The sequence below is a fragment of the Pelodiscus sinensis genome, chromosome 2 (assembly GCF_049634645.1).
Source record: "Pelodiscus sinensis isolate JC-2024 chromosome 2, ASM4963464v1, whole genome shotgun sequence".
NCBI lineage: Eukaryota > Metazoa > Chordata > Testudines > Trionychidae > Pelodiscus > Pelodiscus sinensis.
The window spans coordinates 180,772,452-180,793,758 of record NC_134712.1 but is presented as its reverse complement, the minus strand read 5'-3'; the positions used below and the strand labels follow the sequence as shown (position 1 = coordinate 180,793,758).

The window sequence follows — 21,307 nt, the reverse complement described above, 5'->3', positions numbered from 1 at the left end:
ATTATGATTCAAAACAATCTGCTCTTGTTGTAATAGAAAACTGATCTTCTTTCAAATCCCCTGGACCATAATTTATCCCACTTCTAACATCCCTCAGCAGATACTGAACTGCTGAGATCTCAAAATTATCAAAGGGCTGACATTGTGCCATACCTAAATTCTGTTCCTATTTCTGCATTCCTTTCAGATTTGTCTAGATTACCTTTTGTGGGCCTGTTTTAGCTTCAGCTAATTGCCAATTAATTCAAGTTCACTAAGGGCTTATTAACACGGCATGACAAAGTGTTCTGAAGGGGTGTTATTTGTAAAGTGCTCTAACTGCCCCATGTAAACCCTGCCAGTATGCTGTAAAAGATATCTGTTTTGCATTAACCTAAGTCCTTTTAGACTCTGAGCATGCCAACAGGATTGACATGGGGCAGATAGAATGCTTTACAGATCGCTCCCTTCTAAAGTGCTTTGTCACATCATGTAGACAATCCTTTAAAGGACTGTAAATGCTAGGCTAGTCATGGCAGACATATTTCAGGACACAAATATTTGTGGAGTTGTGTAGACTAGAATTTATTGTTTAATTTGCATTGATTCACAATCAGTGAACAGGATTTAAAACAAGACTCGAATTCAGATTTAAATACATGCAACTACTACAAACTCTTACTTTATTCCAGAGATTCCTGAAGATCCACAAATCGCAGAAGAATATTATAATGATGTGTTTGATTCTTGTTCGGAAACAAGTGAAGAGGAGGGGCAGGATGAGGAGGAAGAGGATAATATAGAAGTATTACAGACTGTCTCTAAAACAATTCAACAGGTATATATGATTCTTTGTGTTAATAATATATGTGCAAATGCTAATTTTTCCAATTCGAGTAGCAAATAGTAAAATACCAAAGTGTCTAATCTTGATCAGTTGACCATTTTTAATTCCCACTGACTTGGAGAACTGTAGATTTTTGGTGCTTCTTGAAATCATTTTTGGGGGTGGGTATGAGGTAGAGAGTGAAAGATTCCTTCATCGCTGCAACATTAGGGGTAACATTTCCAAAGATGTCTTAGTGACTTAGCAACCTGAGAGTAAAAGTTTCAAAACATGACATGAGCACTTGGGAGCCCAAGTCTCACTGAAAGATAATGGGCTGCAAGCTCCTAAATGTTTGTTACATTTTAAAGTGGGTTTCAGCTTCCTGAGTTAGGAGCTTTTGAAAATTTTACCCTAGACCTTCAACCTAAGTTATGTGTTTGAATTGTACTGTTTCTGATTTCAGTTGCAAACACTTGATGAGACTGAGATTTTTTACATGTTAATGAAACCAAACATACTGCAACTACTAAACAAATTATAAATAACTTCTAACTAGATGAGGAGTTTTTCAGACACTGGGTCATGGCTTGTAAGGGCAAGTTGCAAGATGCTTTGTTTACTTGCGTATCCGCGGGTATGGGCAATCCATCTACTGACCACAGATCACGGTTCCCAGCCAATGGGAGCCGCAGGAAGCGGTGTCCCAGTTCACACTGCCTCCCGCAGCTGCCATTGGCCAGGAATGGCAATCCGCAGTATACTGTCGCTGTGATCACCCGTAGCTGCAGAGGCACAGGAAGACAAAGCATCTTGTAGACATCTAGCTGCTTGCCCTAACACGCTGGGACCCAGAGTTTGAAAAAATTGATTGCCCAGATAAGGCACAGATAAGATTGCTTGTGTAGGAAAATGTAATGATCCCGGGACAGCAACATGGCCGCCCACTGACTTGGAAGAGGAAGCACCCTCTAAAATCCCTTGGGGGGCAGGTCCAGCCACACCTAGCCCTGCCCACAGGAAGCCAGAGGGTGGGTCTAGGGCTATAAGAGCTACAGGCTCAGTCAGAGCCAGGCAGCCGACCTGAGCAGACACCTGGCCCCGGCTTCTGCAGCAAAGGGCTCAGCTGGGAAGCCATGGTGCTCAGCCAGCTGGATCTAGGTGCAGCCTCCCTGGGCTGAGCGCAGGACAGCTGGGCAGGAGGGAACAGAAGCGGCTGCCCGGCCAGCTGGCCATGGTGCTCAGCCAGGGTGCACCACACTCCACATGAGCTGGTGCACAGGGGAAGCCGCCGATCAGTTGGAGCGCGGGGCAGCCTCCTCCGGGCAGAGCCCACACCCAGCTGGCCAGGTAGCTTCCCCTGTGCACCAGCCCACGTGGAGCATGGTGCACCCTGGCTGAGCGCCATGGCCAGCTGGCCAGGCAGCCGCTTCTGTTCCCTCCAACCCGGCAGCCCTGCGCTCAGCCCAGGGAGGCTGCACCTACCTAGCTCCAGCTGTGCTGGAGCAAAAGATGAAGGCTTCCTGAGGATCCTGGCACAGCCTCCCGGTCTGAGAGCAGGGCAGCTGGGCTAGAGCGAAGCGAAGGGGCTGCCCGGCCAGCTGGCCATGGTGCTCAGCCAGGGTGCACCATGCATGGCACTCAGCCAGGGATTTCCCGAACCCCTTCCCATGGGGGTGTATATCCCCCTGAATTTCCCCAGCACCCCCCAGTTTTGTGAGCTATGATGCCATACAGCCCACCTTCACCCTCACGGTCTCACCCCTCTTCTGCCCTGATCCGCCCCCCTTTTAAATTTGAACAATCCCCTTAATTTCAATTCATGGGGAGGCTACTGTGTTCAGCCCAGGTACACCATGTTCCACATGGGCTGACAGAGGAGAAGCCACCCCATCAGGTGGAGTGGGGCAGCTGAATGCCACAGCCAAGTGGCCAGGCAGCTTCCTCTCTGTGCCATATTCTAGGAGCCTCAGTTTCTCCCCAGACATAGACCTGCCCAGCCCTGCCTTCTGGGGAGTTTTCCTCAGTGCCTGGTAATGAGAATGGAACCTCAGCTGCTTTTCCTTTCCCTGTCCTTTCCCAGGCCAGGTGTAACTGGTCCCGTCCAGCCCAGTGACAGTAAAGCCTGGAGAGGCCCTCCTATTGACTTGTGGTGTCTTGAGTGTATCCATCACTGACAGCAGCTATGATTCTAACTGGGTCTGGCGGGGTCCTATGAAAGGCCTGGGGCCTGGTGAAGCTGTCCCTGCTGGGTTCCAGATCTAGCAGACCACACTGACTATGAAAATTTTAAATTCTAAATCCAAACAGTTGTAAAAGCTGTGTTCGGGCTGTCCATGACAATAATATCACCACACTGTACCAAAACACAAATATCACACATTTGGTAGTTTAGTGCTATCTTGCTTTTTAATTTAGCTCTACCTCCCTTCCTGGCGATAAACATGAATGGCAAACCTAGGCCACCTAAGAAATAAAAAATGTACAACTTGCACGTGGAATGGGAAAATGAATTTCTGTTCACAAATATAAAAGATAAGAGCGTATGCTTGATATGTCATCAAAGTTTATCATTAAGTAAAAGGAGCAATTTGGAACGACACCACACAACAGTACATAGAAAATTCAAGGATAGTTTTCCCTTGAACGGCATGTTACGTACAAAGAAAGTTAATGAACTGAAGGCCATTTTGAAAGCTCGACAGTCATTTTTTAAACCAGCAGCAAAAGGCAAGGCCTGCACTGAAGCATCATTTCGTATTTGCCATTTGCTGGCAAAACATAAGAAATCATTCACAGATGGGGAAATAATTAAAGAAGCAATGATTGTGGTAGCTGACTCTTTATTAAAAGATTTTAAAAACTAAAGAAGAAATAATGACAGCGATCCAGGGAGTGTCACTTGGTGCTTCCACAGTAGCAAGAAGAGTGGAATCTTTGTCAGAAGACATCTTTTAGCAACTACAGCAGGACCTGAAGGACTGCAAATGCTTCTCACTGCAGTTTGATTAATCTATTAACATGACCGACACTGCCCAGCTGATTTTTGCACATATGGTTTTTAAGGATATGACAATTAAAGAGGATCTTCTCACCCTTTTGCCCCTTAATGAGAGAACAAGAGGTGAGGATATATACAACACATTCAAAAAGTATGTGCTTGAGAAAAACATTCCAATCAAGAAATTGGTTTCCATCACAACAGATGGTGCACCAGCCACGCTTGGCGCAAATGCAGGCTTTGTTGCATTTTGCAGGAATGATTCTGATGTCCCTTCTTTTGTCAATTATCACTGTATAATCCACCAGCAAGTAGTAGCAAGTAAAGTTATGGACTTCTGTCCTATAATGAAAGTAGTTGTTAAGATTTTAAACTCAATTCGAGCAAGACCTCTTCAGCATCGCCTGTTTAAATCCTTACTCAACAAACTGGATGCTGCCTGTGGTGAACTAATCCTCCATGCTGATGTGAGGTGGTTAAGTCAAGGAAAGGTCCTGCAAAGATTTTTAGAGCTGATGCCTGAAATTAACACTTTTCTTAAATCAAGGAATGAAGTGTACAGTGAGCTGTCAGATAGTGCATGGTTGCTAGACTTTGGGTTCCTTACAGATATGACATCAAAACTGAGTGAGCTGAACTGTGAACTTCAGGGAAAGGACAGAGACTTAGCACATATGCTCAGTGCTGTGAATGCATTCAAATTGAAACTGGGCCTATGGTCCTCCGAATTAGAGAATAAAACACTGCATGACTTCCCAAGTTTGGGGGGAATACTAGAAAAAATGAATGAGAGAGGAAAAATGGTTCCACCCAGAAAACTTCTGTGCACACATGAAGAAATTAGCAGACGAATTCAACAGGAGATTTCAGGAATTAGATGTGGTGGAACCAATTGTCATGTTTGTCTTAAATCCATTCCTTCAAGTAGAAGACATTCGCGGCTTGGCTACAAAATTTCATCAGGTGTTTCATTTACAAAGCAATGGACTTAATATGGAGATTATTACTATGCAAAATGATATTGAGCTGAAAGTCAGAGCAAAGGACAGTGATTTTTGAAGAATGGTAAACAGAGAAAAATATCCACTTCTGTCATCTTGTGCTTTCAAAGTGAAGGCTTACTTTGGCTCCACATACCTCTGTGAGACAGCATTTTCCTAATTAAAGATAATTAAGTCCAAGTATCGCACCCGCCTCACAGATGCCCATCTGATGGACTGTATACGACTAGCAATCTCAGACTACAACCCAGACCTCAAGACACTGGCAGATACTGTTCAGTCACAGGTGTCACACTGAGACTTTGTTATTGGAGGAAAAAATATATAATTATCAATACTTGATTTTAGATTTACAAAATAGCAGAGAACAAAATGTATAATTGTAAATGTTTCGTTTGACATTTAAATAGCATGAATTAAAAACAGACCATTTCTTTCATAACTATAAACATGTGATTTTAATTTTATATATTGCATAATTTAAAAATAAACTGTTTAACAGAGTGTATAAGGGCTGGGGATAGCAAGTGATGGACAGGAGAATAGAGAGGGCTTGGCTTCAAGGAAGGGGTGGAATGGTAGATCTTCACCTGTTCTGAGACTTAAAAGGTGATCTCGGGTGTAAAAAGGTTGGAGATCACTGCTTTACAGGAAGTATTTCTAACTACTGTACTGCCTTTCTAACACAGTATTAGGGAATCTATGCCATCAGTTAAACTCAGGCTTTAAAGTTTATGCCAAAACAGTCTCATATCTGATCTGGAAATATCCAGATATTATACATAAAACAAGGAACTGTGCAGATTAAACACAAAATAATATGATAGGGTTACAATTGTGTTTTGCTCTGGAGAGAGTTAATGTTTTAAAGCTTACTGAAAATCAAAATAGTCTCAAGACTCTGAAAAAAGCACGGATCATATAGGTATGTCTCCTAAAAAATATGAAGTCTTTTTCCACATGTGTTTTACTAAAGATGTATGAACATTCAGAAGCAGTATAGATATTATGTTATAGCTAGTGATCTTACAAAGTTTTAATTAGTCAATCAAAAATCAGCAGAATATGTCAGGGAATGCTTTTGATGTGATTGTTCAGGATCAGTAATCTGCTGGGGCTACATAGACTGAATGTAGCATAAACCACTAGCAATGGTGCATAAACCACTCAGATGCTTGAAAAATCCATCATAATGTGCTCCCAAAAATACAGTATTGCTCACTGTCATCAGCCCATATTGTATTTTTCCTGTTAGCATTATGCTTTTAGTTTTCATTTGACTTTCATCTACCATGTCAGAGAGTTCTATCAGAAAGTGTCAATCAGTAGTGTTTTTTGACATGAAGACTGTTCCTTAGAATTATCAAAAGACAGCAGATATAAATAGAGTTCTTAATAATGCAGAGTGAATTAGGTATTGGCAGTCAGATTTAGGCAGAGTGACATTTAATCATTTCTTGGTGATTCACAGTTCAATGACAACAAAAGCTAGTATTGGGGATTGGGAGGAATGTTTAATTGACATTTCTTGTCTGAATCTGATCCCTCATCTACATATGCCTATTTGTTTTCCCCTACAGCACACATGCACAGGTTCTGTTAACATTATAGAAAGATGTGTGTGCATAATGAGAAGAGAGCAGACAGTAATATTCATTTTTTTATCACTGCCTTTCTCAAGTGACTCTCTTTATTGGTTTCCCCCTATAGTAGCATCCTTTTTGTGGAAAAGACTGACCCTGTTTTGGAATATTATTAATGAAAACAATCTCCCATTTTCCAGGGGAGGGGGGAGCAAAAATTAAAAAAAAAATCAATTTCACGAGTAAAGAATTGGGGACAGGGCCTGATCCAAAGCCTGGTGAGGTTAATAGGGGCCTTTCTGTTGGTTTCATTGGACTTTGGGTCATGCCAAATATGAGTACGTAAATCTTTTTGGTAGAATCTGCCTTGCTAGTAAGTTTCAGGGACTGCTTCTGCTCCTGTTGATTTTAATGGTAAAATTCCAATTGACCTCCATCGGAGTGAGATTGGACCCTTAATGTGGACCCTTTTGATATAGCATTCATACCTTTCCTTCCTTGAAATAACTGAAAAAATACAATCACCAGTGAGGTGTTTGAATGTGTGTTTATAAATGCACTATAATGTGTTATCCATGAACCTCTGCAAAGACTTCATTCTGTAAGAAGTTTTACTTCATAGTAGGAGTAGTTGCATAGTACTTCATGGGGTAACGCCATGATCAATGAATCCTTGAATACATGCATGGGGCATAACTCCATTTCACCTTAGGGAGTAGGGTATACTGACCACCTTGATTTTGGAATGGATTCAGTGTCCCAAACCTCTGCTAATTCTTCTGCCCAAAGCCAGGTTTTGTGCAAGAAAGAGGGAAATTTTAACCTTTAATGAATCTGACAATTACTTTTCCAGGCTTCTGGCTCCCTGATGGTTTTATACATGTATTTGTTTAAGGAACACTGATTTTCTAATTGCGTGAGAGGTAACAAGGCCAAATAACATGGGAATCGCAAAACTTTCTTTACCATCAGCAAAAAATGTTGTTGTTCAATGAAAGTTTCATGTTGGTTTTAATTTAGCTGAGGTGATAATGGACACACTCCATTTCAATTTATAATCTTGATTTTTATGCTTGCACTTGATGCTAATGCTAATATAGGACTTGCCTTTAATGATTTGGTAAGGCAAGTCTAATTAATTCAGTACATTAGCTTCTTGTTTTGAATGTCTGCCCGAGAATCAGCTGGTATAAATTGGTATAGCTGTTGGCTTCATCAGAGTTATGCTGTACAAAACTACAAAAGGCATATCTACACATCAGGGTTTAACTTGAAATAAGCTGCGCTAATTGAGCTATGTCAGTTGGTGATGTCTACACAGCACTTATTTCAAAATAGAGCACTCCTCCTCCAATTTCCCTTACTCATAAAATGAGGGTTACAGGAGTCGGAGTAAGAAGTCCTCCAGTTTGACGGTATTTCGACATTATGTTGAAATAACTGCCGACTGTGTAGACACAGACTATGTTATTTCAAAATAATGCTAGTTATTTTGAAATAATGTTGCTGTGTAGACATAGCCAAAGAAGGGAATGGTGGACAAAGCAAAATTATCAATAATACAACACTAAAACTTTCCACAAAACGTAACATTTCTGCTGAGATAATTTATTTTTGTCTTACAAAACAATATATCCTCAATTGACATGCAAAAAGCTCTTTTCTCCATAACGCTTCATTTCTTACCCAAAGGAGGTTCTGCCCCAATGAAGTAATGCTTCCTACCTGTCCCAGGAATGGAGCAACACTTAATATATTGCCTTCATCTTAAGTATATTGTGGCCCGGTACCATAGGAGCAGCTGTTCTGTCAGAATTCAGGTACAAACTGAGAGGTTTCCATTAGATGTCTCCACTTACTCTAGAGCCAGAGCTTTAGCAGCTGTACATCAGCATAGCTACACGGATGTTCTCAGAATTGTGCTGCTGTATCTCAGTGAGAACTAGACTCAACATATCTCTTTGAGATACAGGAACAAACTTGACTTTGTTGTTCTGCATATAAAAACTAATGCGGTATGTTTCAAAATGTCAGTATACCAGACTTGGTAGACTGTGGGTGCTGGCAGACTTGTCAAAGGCTTGATCAGCAAGCTTTTCTGTAAACATCTGAAACCTCACAGCAAAGCAGAAATTGTATCCAGCTCCACCATTCTCATCTCCCTTTTTTTTTTAAGTAAGGCCTTGCCTACATGGCGAGTGAGCGTGTAGCAAGCCATAGTGGGAATCATGTTGTACACCAACTCACTGTGTGTATGCTGCTATTGCACACAACAAGTTCCATACCTTAAGCGTGCTATGAAATTTTGTTTTCTGGGGGAGGGAGGTCCATGCAGTAAGTTAATGCATGGCAAGCTAGTGGACTCCAGTGCTGATGTTTTTGCTGAGATCGCATAAGATACTAAATAGCAGCTCAAATTCTATAAAACATCCTACACATTTGTTCTACATGTTTGCAGTTCTGTAAGGCAACTAATGTCAGAAAATCCATGTCTATAATGTCACCCAAAACTTGACATTTGGGAGAGGAAAAAAGTAGAAAATGGTCTTGCTTATTGGGTTCAATTGTGTGTATTTGTTCTGAATGTGAGGTTCCAATGTTGACATGAGTAGGATTACTCAGCATAGGAAACTCTTGGATAGTAAGTGTTTGCAGGGTCAGACTCATGATGTAGAATGCTTAACATTCATATTTCTTCCAATTCTAATGCTCTTTCTCACTTTTCCATGACCAGGATACTGATGTCGAGGCAATGGTCAGGCATTTGGAGAGCGTCCTGAATAACAGCTCTGTAGGTGAGATGATGTCTTTTCTTCAAAACTAATTGTAATATTTACTAAAGTCTTAGGCAGTCTTTATGGTTTGCATTCTGCTCACTCCCTTTTCAGTCCAACTGCTTGTAGGAGATTTTATAAAAGTGGCCTTAATTGCTTTCTTCATCAACTCCATAAAGCATCCAATGCAGTCATGTCAAGATGACATTGTTTTACTATCATGGTGTGAGAAATAGACATAAAGCATTATTATATAGCAGTGGGTAGTGGTAAACTGAAGCATATGCTTGTGATGTCTGTAGAAAAAGATTTTGAAAACTAGATTTCAGAAGACTTCCTCCTCCAAAGAAAAAAAAAGAAACCTGTCATATGTACAGAAGGAGATTGTTTTCACGTCACCCAAAAGGAGAGTGCCCATGGAGTTCAGTCACATAGTGAATGTTCGAGGAGTCCTGTGGCACCTTAAATAATAACAGATTGAGAAATTATTAAAAAAGGGATAGAGAATAAGACAGAGAATATCTTACTGCCTCTGCATAAATCCATGGTATGCCCACATCTTGAATACTGCATATAGCTGTGGTTGCCTTATCTCAAAAAAGATATCTTGGCATTGGAAAAGGTTCAGAAAAGGGCAACAAAAATTATTAAGGGTTTGGAGCTGGTGCTATATGAAGAGAGGTTAAAAAGACTGGGGCTTTTCACCTTAGAAAAGAGGAGACTCAAGGGCAATATGATAGAGGTCTATAAAATCATGACAGGTATTGAGAAGTGAATACGGAAAAATTACTTGTTTCCATAAAATAAGAACTAGGGGTCACCAAATGAAATTAATAGGTAGCAGGTTTAAAACAACCAAAAGGAAGTATTTCTTCACACAGCACACAATCAACCTATGGAACTCTTTGACAGAGGATGTTATGAAGACCAGGTCTTTAACAGGGTGCAAAAAAAAAAGAACTAGATGAATTCATGGAGGTGAGGTCCATCAATACTTATTAGCCAGGATGGGTAGGAATGGTGTCCCTAGCCTCTGTTTGTCAGAGGCTGGAAATGGATAACAAGAGAGGGATCATGTGATAATTACCTGTTCTGTCCTCTCCCTCTGGGGTATCTGGCATTGGCCACTGTCAGAAGACAGGATACTGAGCTAGATAAACCTTTGGTATGACCCAGTGTGGCTGTTCTTATGTTCTTATTTATTAGGGCATAAGCTTTCATGGGCAAAAATCCACTTCATCAGATGTGCATGTCCAAATACATTTTTTAGTCTTTAAGGTGCCACAGGGCTTCTCATTGTTTTTACGAATACAGACTAACATGGCTATCCCTCTGATAATGAAAGTTGTTATGCATTATAATGTCTGGTTGAAGTATCCATATAGCTGTCATTTTCCTAGACTAGAGAAAAAATGTTGCTTCTTTAAGGATATTTATTTTTGAGTGGACCAGCTCTGAATCTGCTACAGTTAATTAACAATTTATCACAAGATATGAGAAAGAGGCCACAAAGGAGAAATACTGTGTCACATTGCCCAGATGAAAAATATTGCATTCGTGTATTTGTGCCTACAAGAATAAGGAAAAAAAAAACATGTTTCGGATTACAGTGTTTCTGAGTTTTGGGATATGACACATGATTTGATATTTTTTTCTATTCCTTCTTCCTGAGCAGTGATCTCAGTGTGGTCAAGGGAATAAAATCCACATCTTTGAGTCCAGAGGCTAGTGTTCTATTCCCTGCTCTGCCACTGGCTTGAAATGAGACCTTGGGCAAGTCACTATATTTTTGTGTGTCACTTTCTGAATCTGTAAAATTGGGATAATAAGACTTATCCTTATAAAGAACTTCATAATCTTCAGAGGAAAGGTACAGTATAGCTGTTCAGTCTAATGCTAATAGTCATTAAAAATAAAATAAGCAGGGTTATGTCCAGCCAAAAATTGATTAAGACTAAACGTAGTAATTTGCTTTATGATATAACATGAAAAGGATTAATTTTTATAATATTCTTACTAGAATTCTATAGCTATTAGCACATATTATAATGACAGAAAAGGCAATTACAGTTGTCTTTTTTAATTCAACCAGGATTGGAAAGAAAACAATATTTGCTTTAATATACAGTGTCTCACTCTTGGTAGATATGTAATAACAATAGATTCCTAAGTTCGCAAGATTTTAGCCTTAAAGTCTCTTTTTCAAATACTAGTTATGAATTTTCAATTTCTTAGGTTATGTTCAGAAGTTAAAAGTAAAGTTTAAATGAGGGAAGAATATTAGGTTGACATTGGCACAGTTACTACCTATAGAATACAGGACAGATTTTTATTTCTGCTCCTGATAGATGTAAGTAATGAACTTTAAGTTTTGAAATATGTCTGACAAGTTCTGTGTTGAAAGTTAAAACTGTTCTCCAAGCTGTGTTAATACGTAGATATGTGTGATCTATTTTAAACAAATATAAGAGATGATAATGAAAGAGAAATGTTAATAGCTATTTTGTCATTATTTGCTCAGTGTCCAATAAGGGTCTCTAAAATGTATTCTCATAAGCAGAGGCAGTGCTATCCCATAAGAAGAAATATTTAAGGGGTCCCCCCTCAACACATACTAAAAAAGTGAATAGAGGGCCATATTGAGTTTTTTAGGGCCCTAAGCAATTGCACTTAGTCTGCTTTTGCCTAGCATGAGCTTTTCTCTTAAGTCTTTCAAATATAATGCTACAAAGCTGCAGAGGGTAAACTTACTACATTTTGCATTCTATGATATAAATGCTAATTAAAAGAGTCACTTAAATAAGATATTTCTTCTTAACCTAGATTGTGAAAACCAGAAACATCCAGATTTGGAACCAAGGAAAAGAATTCTTATAAGCGGAAGTCAATCTATGGTTTAGTTATGAGTATATTTTGTAAAAGTCACAGACAAGTCATGGGCAATAAACAAAAATTTGTGGGTAGCTCTAGTAATTAGAAATGAGAACCTAACATTTCACTTGAGTTTTTTATCATTCTTTTCATTTAGGATTTATCCTGGGAATAAGTTGAATTATTTCAAGAAGTTTTTTAAACCAAAATATAAAATTTTCTCTGGCAATTTTTGTATGAAGTATCATTCCTTATTTTACAGTTTCTGTATTACATATTGCAACACATAAATAAAGCATTTCACTGATGTGAGAAAATGGGATGCAAAAAATCAATATTTACTTCCGTAAGATCTCTGATACTCTGACTAGATGCAAAGTATAATACTTGTAAAGAGTGTCCAGAAATATGCTGGGAAGTATTCATACCAGAGTAAATACTTTTATCTTTTAGTGTGTGTCACTAACATAATAATTAGATGTAGGATCCCTGGCCTCTACATTTTTCGCCACCATTTTTATTCTATGAATTCTGTTCTTTTGAATGTGGCTCCAGATGCTGTATGACTTTCGCATAGAAGAATGCCCAGTTCACATGGTCACAGAGTAACTTGCACATAGCATTCATTTACAGATTTGGCATGAATTTCATTAAATTAACAAGACCCATGTGAAATTAAAGAGCTATTCTCAATTTCTATGAACGGTACAGAAATACTGGGAGCTGATGCAGATTTTGTACTGGTCAGAATCTCCAGGACTTTTCCTTTTTGAAACCATCGTGAAGCAAAAATGTGCAGTTTCACATAGTTCTTAGAGGAGCTCTAACTAGTATATGCCTTCTCAAGTCAATGGAGGCAATGTTGCTGATGATACATTAAGCATGCAATTTGTTTTCCAGTATCTTAGTGGCTGTGAATAGTTCTTTTGGTGTAAAAATTCAGTTTTTAGTTTCAAAGAATGTAATTCTGACCCCTTAAAGTCTGACTTCACTGGGATCAGGATTTCACTTAAAGGGTTTTCACTGAGCATGAACATACTAACAATTCAGCTATATTCCAGTATTCATTCTGGATTACCTGTACAGCTGCATACAGAGTATGCTTTGGGTCCAAGAGGACAGAGATGGAATCTCTGTCCATGCTGTTTAAAACAACAAAAAACAAACAAACAAACAAAAAAACAAAAAGCTACAGAATTGGATAGGTCTGAAAAGAAAGCCATAAGAATGAATTAACATTTGGAAATGAAAGATTTAAGGGATTCAATCTGTTTATTTTATAGAAGAAGGAAGGCTAGAGGTAATTTGATCACTTTGTATTAATAGCTGCATAGGGCAAAGATATTTGATATTGAAGAGCTCTTCAATCTAGCAGATAAGAGTATGATAAGATTAGTGGCTGTAAGTTGAAGCTAGAAAAATTCTAACTGAAAATAAGATGCAAATTTTTCAGTGAGAGTAATTAGCCAGTGGGACAACTTACTGAAAGACATGAGTTGTTAAGCTTGGCTGTCTTTCTACACGATATGCTCTAGACTCAATCACAGATTATTGGGCTGGATGTAGGAATCCCTGTGTAAACTTCTCTGGTCTGTGTTCACAGGTACCAATTTTCCAATATGCCAAGGGGGTACTTGACCCTGGGTCCTGCCCCTATTCCATCTCTTCTCCCAAAACCTTAGCCCTGCCCCTTCCTGCTCCTACTCCACCTCCATCCCACCTCTTCCCATGCCCTCTCCACCCCTGCCCCATCTTGTTCCAATCCCTCCCCTTAGTGTGCTGCTATTCCAATGAGCCCCTGTGCATCCAGATCCTCCCTGCACCTGTATCTCCCATTGAGCCCACTCACCCAGATTTCCCCACACAGAACCCTCTCAACCCACACCTGGATCTCTCCACACTGACCCCCCACACTTGGATCCTGCCTAGTTGAGCCTTTCCTCCCATACCTGGCACAGAGGGGCAGGACTCTTGTGTTTTTCTGGTGCTGGCTGGTTATTGCACTGTGTCAGGTTTGGCTACTGCCTCAGGACTAAGTCACATCCCGGGGATAGCCACACAGTGATCTCGTACCTATATGCAGCCAGTGACCTGTGCTCCCCAATGTCATGCTGGAACCTCCACATTAATGTCACAGCTAAAAATTACACAATTTTAAAATATTGTGCACAGCATTTTTTCTGTTGAAGAATTTTTAATATTTTCTTGCAGAATGCCCTCAGGAGTTATGGATAAACTGCTTTGAACTAGGTGCAAAATATTGTATTAATCAAGTGACAGCTTATAGAAAAACCACTTCTGCTAAAATAAATACCTTCTTTGCGGCCAGGGTTACCAAGCACCCTTGGAAAGGACTGTAAGGATGTGCTAGCAGTGCTAAAACCTTAACTGAAACCCCATATTTTATTATAACAGCCACTTCCCAGGATACTCCAGCCTAATGCCTTTGCATCAGCTATACAATACCCATAAGATAATGTTTAATGGAGGGAAAGATATTAGTTTGTGTTTTGAGACCAAATTTTGTTTGGCCACTTGCCATTGTGAAGAAAAGGCAAAATAAGAATGGTTTATTTAGCTTGAGTTCCCAGAAAGTCAAGAAGGATGTCATTAATAATTAAATGGTGGAGCAGAAGTAGCAAAAGTATTTGAGCAATAAATATGCAACGGCACTACTATAAGGAGACTATACTAGCTTCTTACCACAGTGATCTATCCTGCAATATTACTATTAGCTAGAATTTAGCAGGATGTCAGGCTTAATTCTACTTTGTCTTAAGAAAAATGCCATTCGCATCTTCTTTTTAAGTCAAAGGTGGTCAGGACATAGTTTTTAGGGCATCAGTACAATACAGACTGAGAGCAGGCCCAAGGATGGGGGATGGGGCAGAGAGAGCAACTGCCCCAGGGCCTGGTGATTCGAAAGAGCCTAGGGCTCCTGGCCACTGCTACTGCAGCAGGGGTGCAGCTGGATCCCTGGGCCCTTTAAATTGCTTCCAGATTCCCGCGTGGCACACTCTGGGCAGCACTCCAAGCTGGCTGGAGTAGACATAGTACACTCCAGGAAGTTCTGAGGGCTTTCTAGGGGAAGCTAGCCACAGCTCCACTCCTTCTGCCTGAGCCCTCCCATTCTGAGAGTGTGGATCCACACCCCCACCCTGTGCCTTCCCCAGAGGCCTGGCAAAACTATCAGCCTCAATGTGTGAGAGCAAAGAGAGTCACCTATCAATTCATCAGCATCATTTTGTTTGGCACCTGCAAAGTACTGACCATTTGCTCTGTGCTAGCAGCTCATGACAGTATAACTAAACTCCTCAGTGTCTCAGTTATATTGTCCTAAGCTCCTGGTGCAGAAAGCACTATGTGGATAGGAGGGCTTTTCCCATCCATATAATTTACCACTTGTTGAGGAGGTGGATTAACTACACTAATGGGCAAAGCCCTCCCATTGGAAAAGGCATTGGAAGCCTTTTTGCTGAAGTGCTACAGCATCACAGCTGCCCAATGCAGCCTTTTAAGTTTAGACAAGCCCTTAGTTCAAGAGATTGAATGATAAGAGGCCTTTGTACACAGGGACATTTAGGGATGTTAATCTGCATTAACTAACCCTGTGAATTAAAAGTAGATTAGTTTAATTGCATTAATCCCTCATGAGGACACTCTCATTCACAATTAAAGTAACTTTAATTCAGTTTCGTTTCATTCAATTTGGCATTGAATGACACTAAACTGATTTAAGGTCACTTTAATTCTTAATGTGAATGTCCACACAAGGTTTAATCCAGTGTATTGAATATACTTTACATTCACAACTTTAATTTATTCAGATCAGCTTTCCTTTCCTACTCAGACATATGCAGAGTACTTGCGTCCTGCTTGACCAAATTAGTAGATGAGCGTTTACATAGTTTTGCCCTGCAATCGAGCCTTTACATAAAATTATATTTTTAGCAGCTGCAGTGCATATTAATTGTTGACAAGAACCGAACAAGTCATACTCACCAACTTAACTATAGGCACAAAGATAAAACCTTGGTTACACAGTACTATTTAGGTACCAAACTAGTAGCTTAGGCTACTAAATGCACCCTCATCTATATGATAAATGGCCTTTGATAGTTTGTATTTCAGTGATTGTCTTAGCTTTCTTTCAGTAAGAGTAGCTGACATTTTGTAAATCTGGAGGCTTGTGACATGTAACTCATGTATGAAACGTATCTGGCTGTGTCTACTTGTTTTATTCCCCCTCACTTTAATAACAATATGATTTTAGTGGCCGATATCTCAAAAACTGTGAGGACCAAGACAATCGTGTGAATGCTCATCATCCCATCATTCATTGGTAAAGCACTAATTATTAATGGCAAGTCTGTCAGCCCCCTAGGTAAAGGGGGGCATATCTCCATGCTCCCAGAAGGAGCGAGACCTTGGGTTGAAGAGGCAAGAATGGGGCAGCCAGCCCTCAGTTTCAACTGGAATGTGCCAGACTAGCCCCTCCGCACACACACACCCTGCAGCCCTGAAAGCCACCCTATTGGCAGGACTGGAACTAAAGTTTAAGCAAAGGAGGACTGGATGTTAAAGCAGAAGTGTTGTGTAATTATTTGATTACCCCCATTATTTTGGTTGCCATTGCATAATAGTTATATAAATCTTCTCAGCTTCACGGAACATAAAGAAATATTAATATTACTCCTTTGACTGCCATTTCCTTCTCCCTTCAAAATCTGAGGACTTGTCCACACTAACATTTAATTGATGGCATGCTGGGGTGCAACTTTAGCCCACCATAGTCTAACCATTCATGTGCATCCTGCAGATTAACAGTCCATTAATGCACTTTGATCTAGACAAGTGTCAGAAAGAACTAGATCATAGAATCCTAGGGCTGGAAGAGACCTCAGGAGGTCATCAAGACCAGTCCCCTGTCCAAAGCAGGAACAACCCCAACTAAATCATCCCAGCCAGGACTTTGCCAAGCCGGGATTTAAAAATCTCTAGGGATGGAGATTTCACCACCTCCCTAGGTAACCCATTCCAGTGCTTCACTACCCTCCTAGTGAAATAGTTTTTCTTAATATCCAACCTAGACCTCTCCCACTGTAACTTGAGACCATTGCTCCTTGTTCTGCCATCTGTCACAACCGAGAACAGCCTCTCTCCTTCATCTCTGAAACTTCCTTTCAGGAAGTTGAAGGCTGCTATCAAATCCCCCCTCACTCTTCTTTTCTGCAGACTAAATAAGTCCAAATCTCTCAGTCTCTCCTTGTAGGTCATGTACTCCAGCCCCCTAATCATTTTGGTTGCCTTCTGCTGGACCCTCACCAATGCGTCCACATTCTTTCTGTAGTCGGGGGCCTAGAACAGGACGTAATACTCCAGGGCTATGTCTAGACTGGCATGATTTTCCGCAAATGCTTTTAAGGGAAAAGTTTTCCGTTAAAAGCATTTTCGGAAAAGAGCGTCTAGATTGGCACGGACGCTTTTCCGCAAAAGCACTTTTTGCGGAAAAGTGTCCGTGCCAATCTAGACGCGCTTTTCCGGAAAAAAGCTCCAATTGCCATTTTCGCGATTGGGGCTTTTTTGCGGAAAACAAATCTGAGCTGTCCACACTGGCCCTTTTGCGCAAAACTATTGCGCAAAAGGACTTTTGCCTGAATGGGAGCAGCATAGTATTTCCGCAAGAAGCACTGATTTCTTACAGTAGGAAGTCAGTGCTTTTGCGGAAATTCAAGTGGCTAGTATAGACAGCTGGCAAGTTTTTCCGGAAACGCGGCTGATTTTCCAGAAAAACTGGCCAGTCTAGACACAGCCCAGATGTAGCCTCACCAGTGCCGAATAAAGGGGAATAATTACTCTAGATCTGCTGGAAATGCTTCTCCTAATGTACCCTAATACGTCATTAGCCTTCTTGGCTACAAGGGCACACTGTTGACTCATATCCAGCTTTTCATCCACTGTAATCCCCAAGTCCTAGATCAAAACACAATAATATGCATTGGCAGGGTGCCCATGAATAGTTAGACCACAACAGACTGGCGTGTGTAGATTCACTCCCAGCTTGCTGTGGTCTAATTGTTTGTATAGAAAAGGCTTAAGAGACCATTTGAAACCCAGGATCTTGCTATCTTAAGAATTTCCTGTTTCCAGATTTGGGGGGAGCAATAGCAGCCCCACAGCAAATTCTGACTGTATGGGACAAATTTGCTTCATTGTCATGCTCCATTATATAGAGTGTACAGGTCTAAGCTCAAAAGGCATAACATACCTAGGGTCAAAGTGTGGCTGGCAATTCATGGCTGAGGGAGAAATAAATGGGTCCTCTAATGTACCCCGGCAAGAAAGAGACATTATTTGGAGATTTGAACAGCCTGCCACGCTAGCAGTCCCACAGGGGAGGTGTCTGGGTTAAGTAGGGGTGATTCAATGGTCCTACCCTTTCAACAGGTCAAGCACTGTCAGTGGGAATGATGGTTGTTTTATTAAAGGTGAACCAAGAGCTGCAGCCCTGCACCCTTCCTTCATGCCCCAGAAGATATTATGTCCCCTACTGCCATAACAATCTCTTCAGAGCAGCCAGGCAGCCTTCCTCCTCCCCACCATTCTGCGCATTCTTGGCTGAGGGAGAAATAAATGGGTCCTCTAATGTACCCCGGCAAGAAAGAGACATTATTTGGAGGTTTGAACAGCCTGCCACGCTAGCAGCCCCACAGGGGAGGTGTGCTATCTCTTGGCCATTTCTAAAGGGGATGTAGCTGGTCTTATTCTGACAACGGCTCTTTCAGCTAGCTATTCCTAAACTCACTGCGGAGCTCACAACACTCCAGTGCAGTAGGTAAATGGTGAATTCTGCAGAAATCCCTTCACCCAGGACAGCAGAAATCTGACATTGTAAGGACAACATTTAAACCTTACTACATGATCAAGCCAAAGGAGGAACTGAGCTGTGAAAACAAGGGTATTGTTCCTATAAAAAAAATACAAGCAAAGTGAACAAAACAATCATACTGCATAAATTTATTTTTGTTTAATAGTTTCTCTGTCCCAGTTTTTTCCCATGTGCACGTCCTTGTTATGTAATACAATGGTTGAATGACAATTATTGTAAACTGTAAATCTGCTTATCCCGCTGAACTGAGTTGCCTCAATGTGCATTTAATAATCTAATTAATCTTTAATTAATACAGCAACACCATGTGACAAAGGTGAATTATCTTCCATTTTCTAATTGTCCTTGACTATTGCCTTGAATCTGCAGCACTACTGATGAGATAAAGGTGAATAAGGTTGAATGTCTGTGCATTGATTTGTAGGTTCTGGGACTGTTACCAGTGTGGCTCCAGCAGTGCCCCAGGGATCGAGAGCAATCAACAACACCATGGCTGAGACCAAGCTGAAACGCATGAGAGAGTGAGTAGCATATCTATGTGAAAACAATATAGAGACGAAGCGGGCAGTTTTGAATGACAGCAAGACAAAATAAAACAAAACAAAAAAGAAAGAGAGATTGGAAAAGCAACTGTGAAATGGCTCCCAAAATGTTCATTGCAGTGGAACGTTTGTTGTGAGGGAAGGGTTAACCATTGCTTCTGAACATTTTCCCTGCAGTCTGCACAAGCACTGTCAGCCTTGCTAGTAGCATACTTTGTCTTCATTGTTTTCTGCGTTCTCAACATCCCTTTTTTATGGTCTCAACACAAACGCCATAAATCAGCAGCCGATGTTCATGTTCATGTCATGTTCTTTCTTTCACGTGCCCTTTGGCCTTTATTCCTTCATTCTTGCAAAGGATTTTTTTCTTCTGGTCTTGTACCAGTTAAATAGGGATATTATTGTGGTAGGCCAGGATTTTAAGCCTAAGTAAGGCTAAGGAAGATTGGCACCAAAATCCCATTGAAACTCCATTAGTCTCCATTGAAAATCTCAGCTGTAATAAATAATTATTTCACCTCCATAATAGAGCAGAGACCTGTAGCATCCCTTCAATATCTATATAAAGTTAACACAGTTTGTGCCTGTTACAGTAAATACAGAGTATTATTATAGTAACCATTTCAGATTTACTGTACTTCTATCTAGATACTGATCTATTAGTTATGATGCTCTATCAGAACTGAAGTACGGTGTTACAACATATCAGCTGATCTTAAATTGTATGCTCTTCCAGAGGAGAACAGTACCTGGCAAATTCTGGGTGCTGCCAGAACACAAATTATAAATACAAATTATTAGTGATAGTTATTTATTTGAAACCTTTACAGAAAAAGAACCAAACATGATAGCATTGATGCACTACATAAAACACTGTGCTACACCAAAACATACAATTGAGATGGGTCCCAGAGAAGTACCTACCAAATATCTGAGCCACCTGAGGCCATCCAATTTTACAGCAGTCCTAAATATACTGTCTCCCTAGCATTTCACTTCTTGGATTGGCCATAGCTCTGAGGTTAGTCAGTGTTGGCCAATCTGATTCTTGTCAGCACCGCTTTCAAGGGGAGCATTTCTGAGAGTGACATTGTATCTTGTTTGCCCAGTGGTTCAGAGGTGAGTTGGTTAGACAAAATACTCACCTGACAGACTTTATCCTGTGGGCAGATGGAGTTACAGGATAAACTTGTGCTATTAAAGACATCTTTATACATCTTCAGATGCCTTTTGGAACATGGTCCAAACTTTTAGGGCCTGAGTATTGCTAAGCTGTTTAAAAAAAAAGGTGCATTGTCCAACAAACAATAATTGTCAGTTTCCATGAGCTGCTGAGTCAGACCATGTGTAATGTGAACTATTCTTAGGGGCGTACAAGGCAGGTTGGGTGAAGAGGGATGTGTGTCTGGACGGAAGGGAGACCGTCAAGCTGTTCTATGCTCCCTTAAAATCCCTAACATGCAATGCCCTCCTGTTTAGAACAAGTTTAGTATAATCCAAAATTGTGTTCTTTATTGTCATTCAGAAAATTGCAACTTTCAAAACCTTACTGCAGGGCTTTCCAGTTGAGAGGTTCCAATAAAAGAGAGAGAGTGTGTATATTTTGCTATCAGGATAACCTAGTCGATTAAATGTGCTCTTTGGGACGTAGAAAGTAAGATCAATAAGCATGGAAGTGCAGTGTAATCTTTCTAACTGGTACATTTTGATGGAACCAGAAGCATACCAATTAACGATTGCTCCCATTATCTGATGCTTATAAGAATACATTGTGCTGAAAGTGATGCTTTTATTTTATGAATTGCTTTAAACAACACGCAGTACAAATTACCGGTATATTA

General features: G+C 40.5%; 1 protein-coding gene across 4 annotated transcripts in view; it reads left to right on the top strand.

Annotated features, from left to right (window-relative positions):
• NEK11 (NIMA related kinase 11) overlaps positions 1-21,307 on the top strand; it is a 195,594-nt gene that overhangs the window by 136,800 nt on the left and 37,487 nt on the right. For 3 of the 4 annotated variants that reach the window (XM_006117584.4, XM_006117582.4, XM_025181916.2), the window contains 3 exons: positions 672-817; positions 9,125-9,185; positions 19,349-19,445. In XM_006117584.4, the coding sequence (XP_006117646.2) occupies positions 672-817; positions 9,125-9,185; positions 19,349-19,445 (304 nt within the window). Of the gene's footprint in view, positions 1-671; positions 818-9,124; positions 9,186-11,987; positions 12,321-19,348; positions 19,446-21,307 lie in introns of those variants that run through there. The other variant, XM_025181917.2, reaches the window with a different exon arrangement.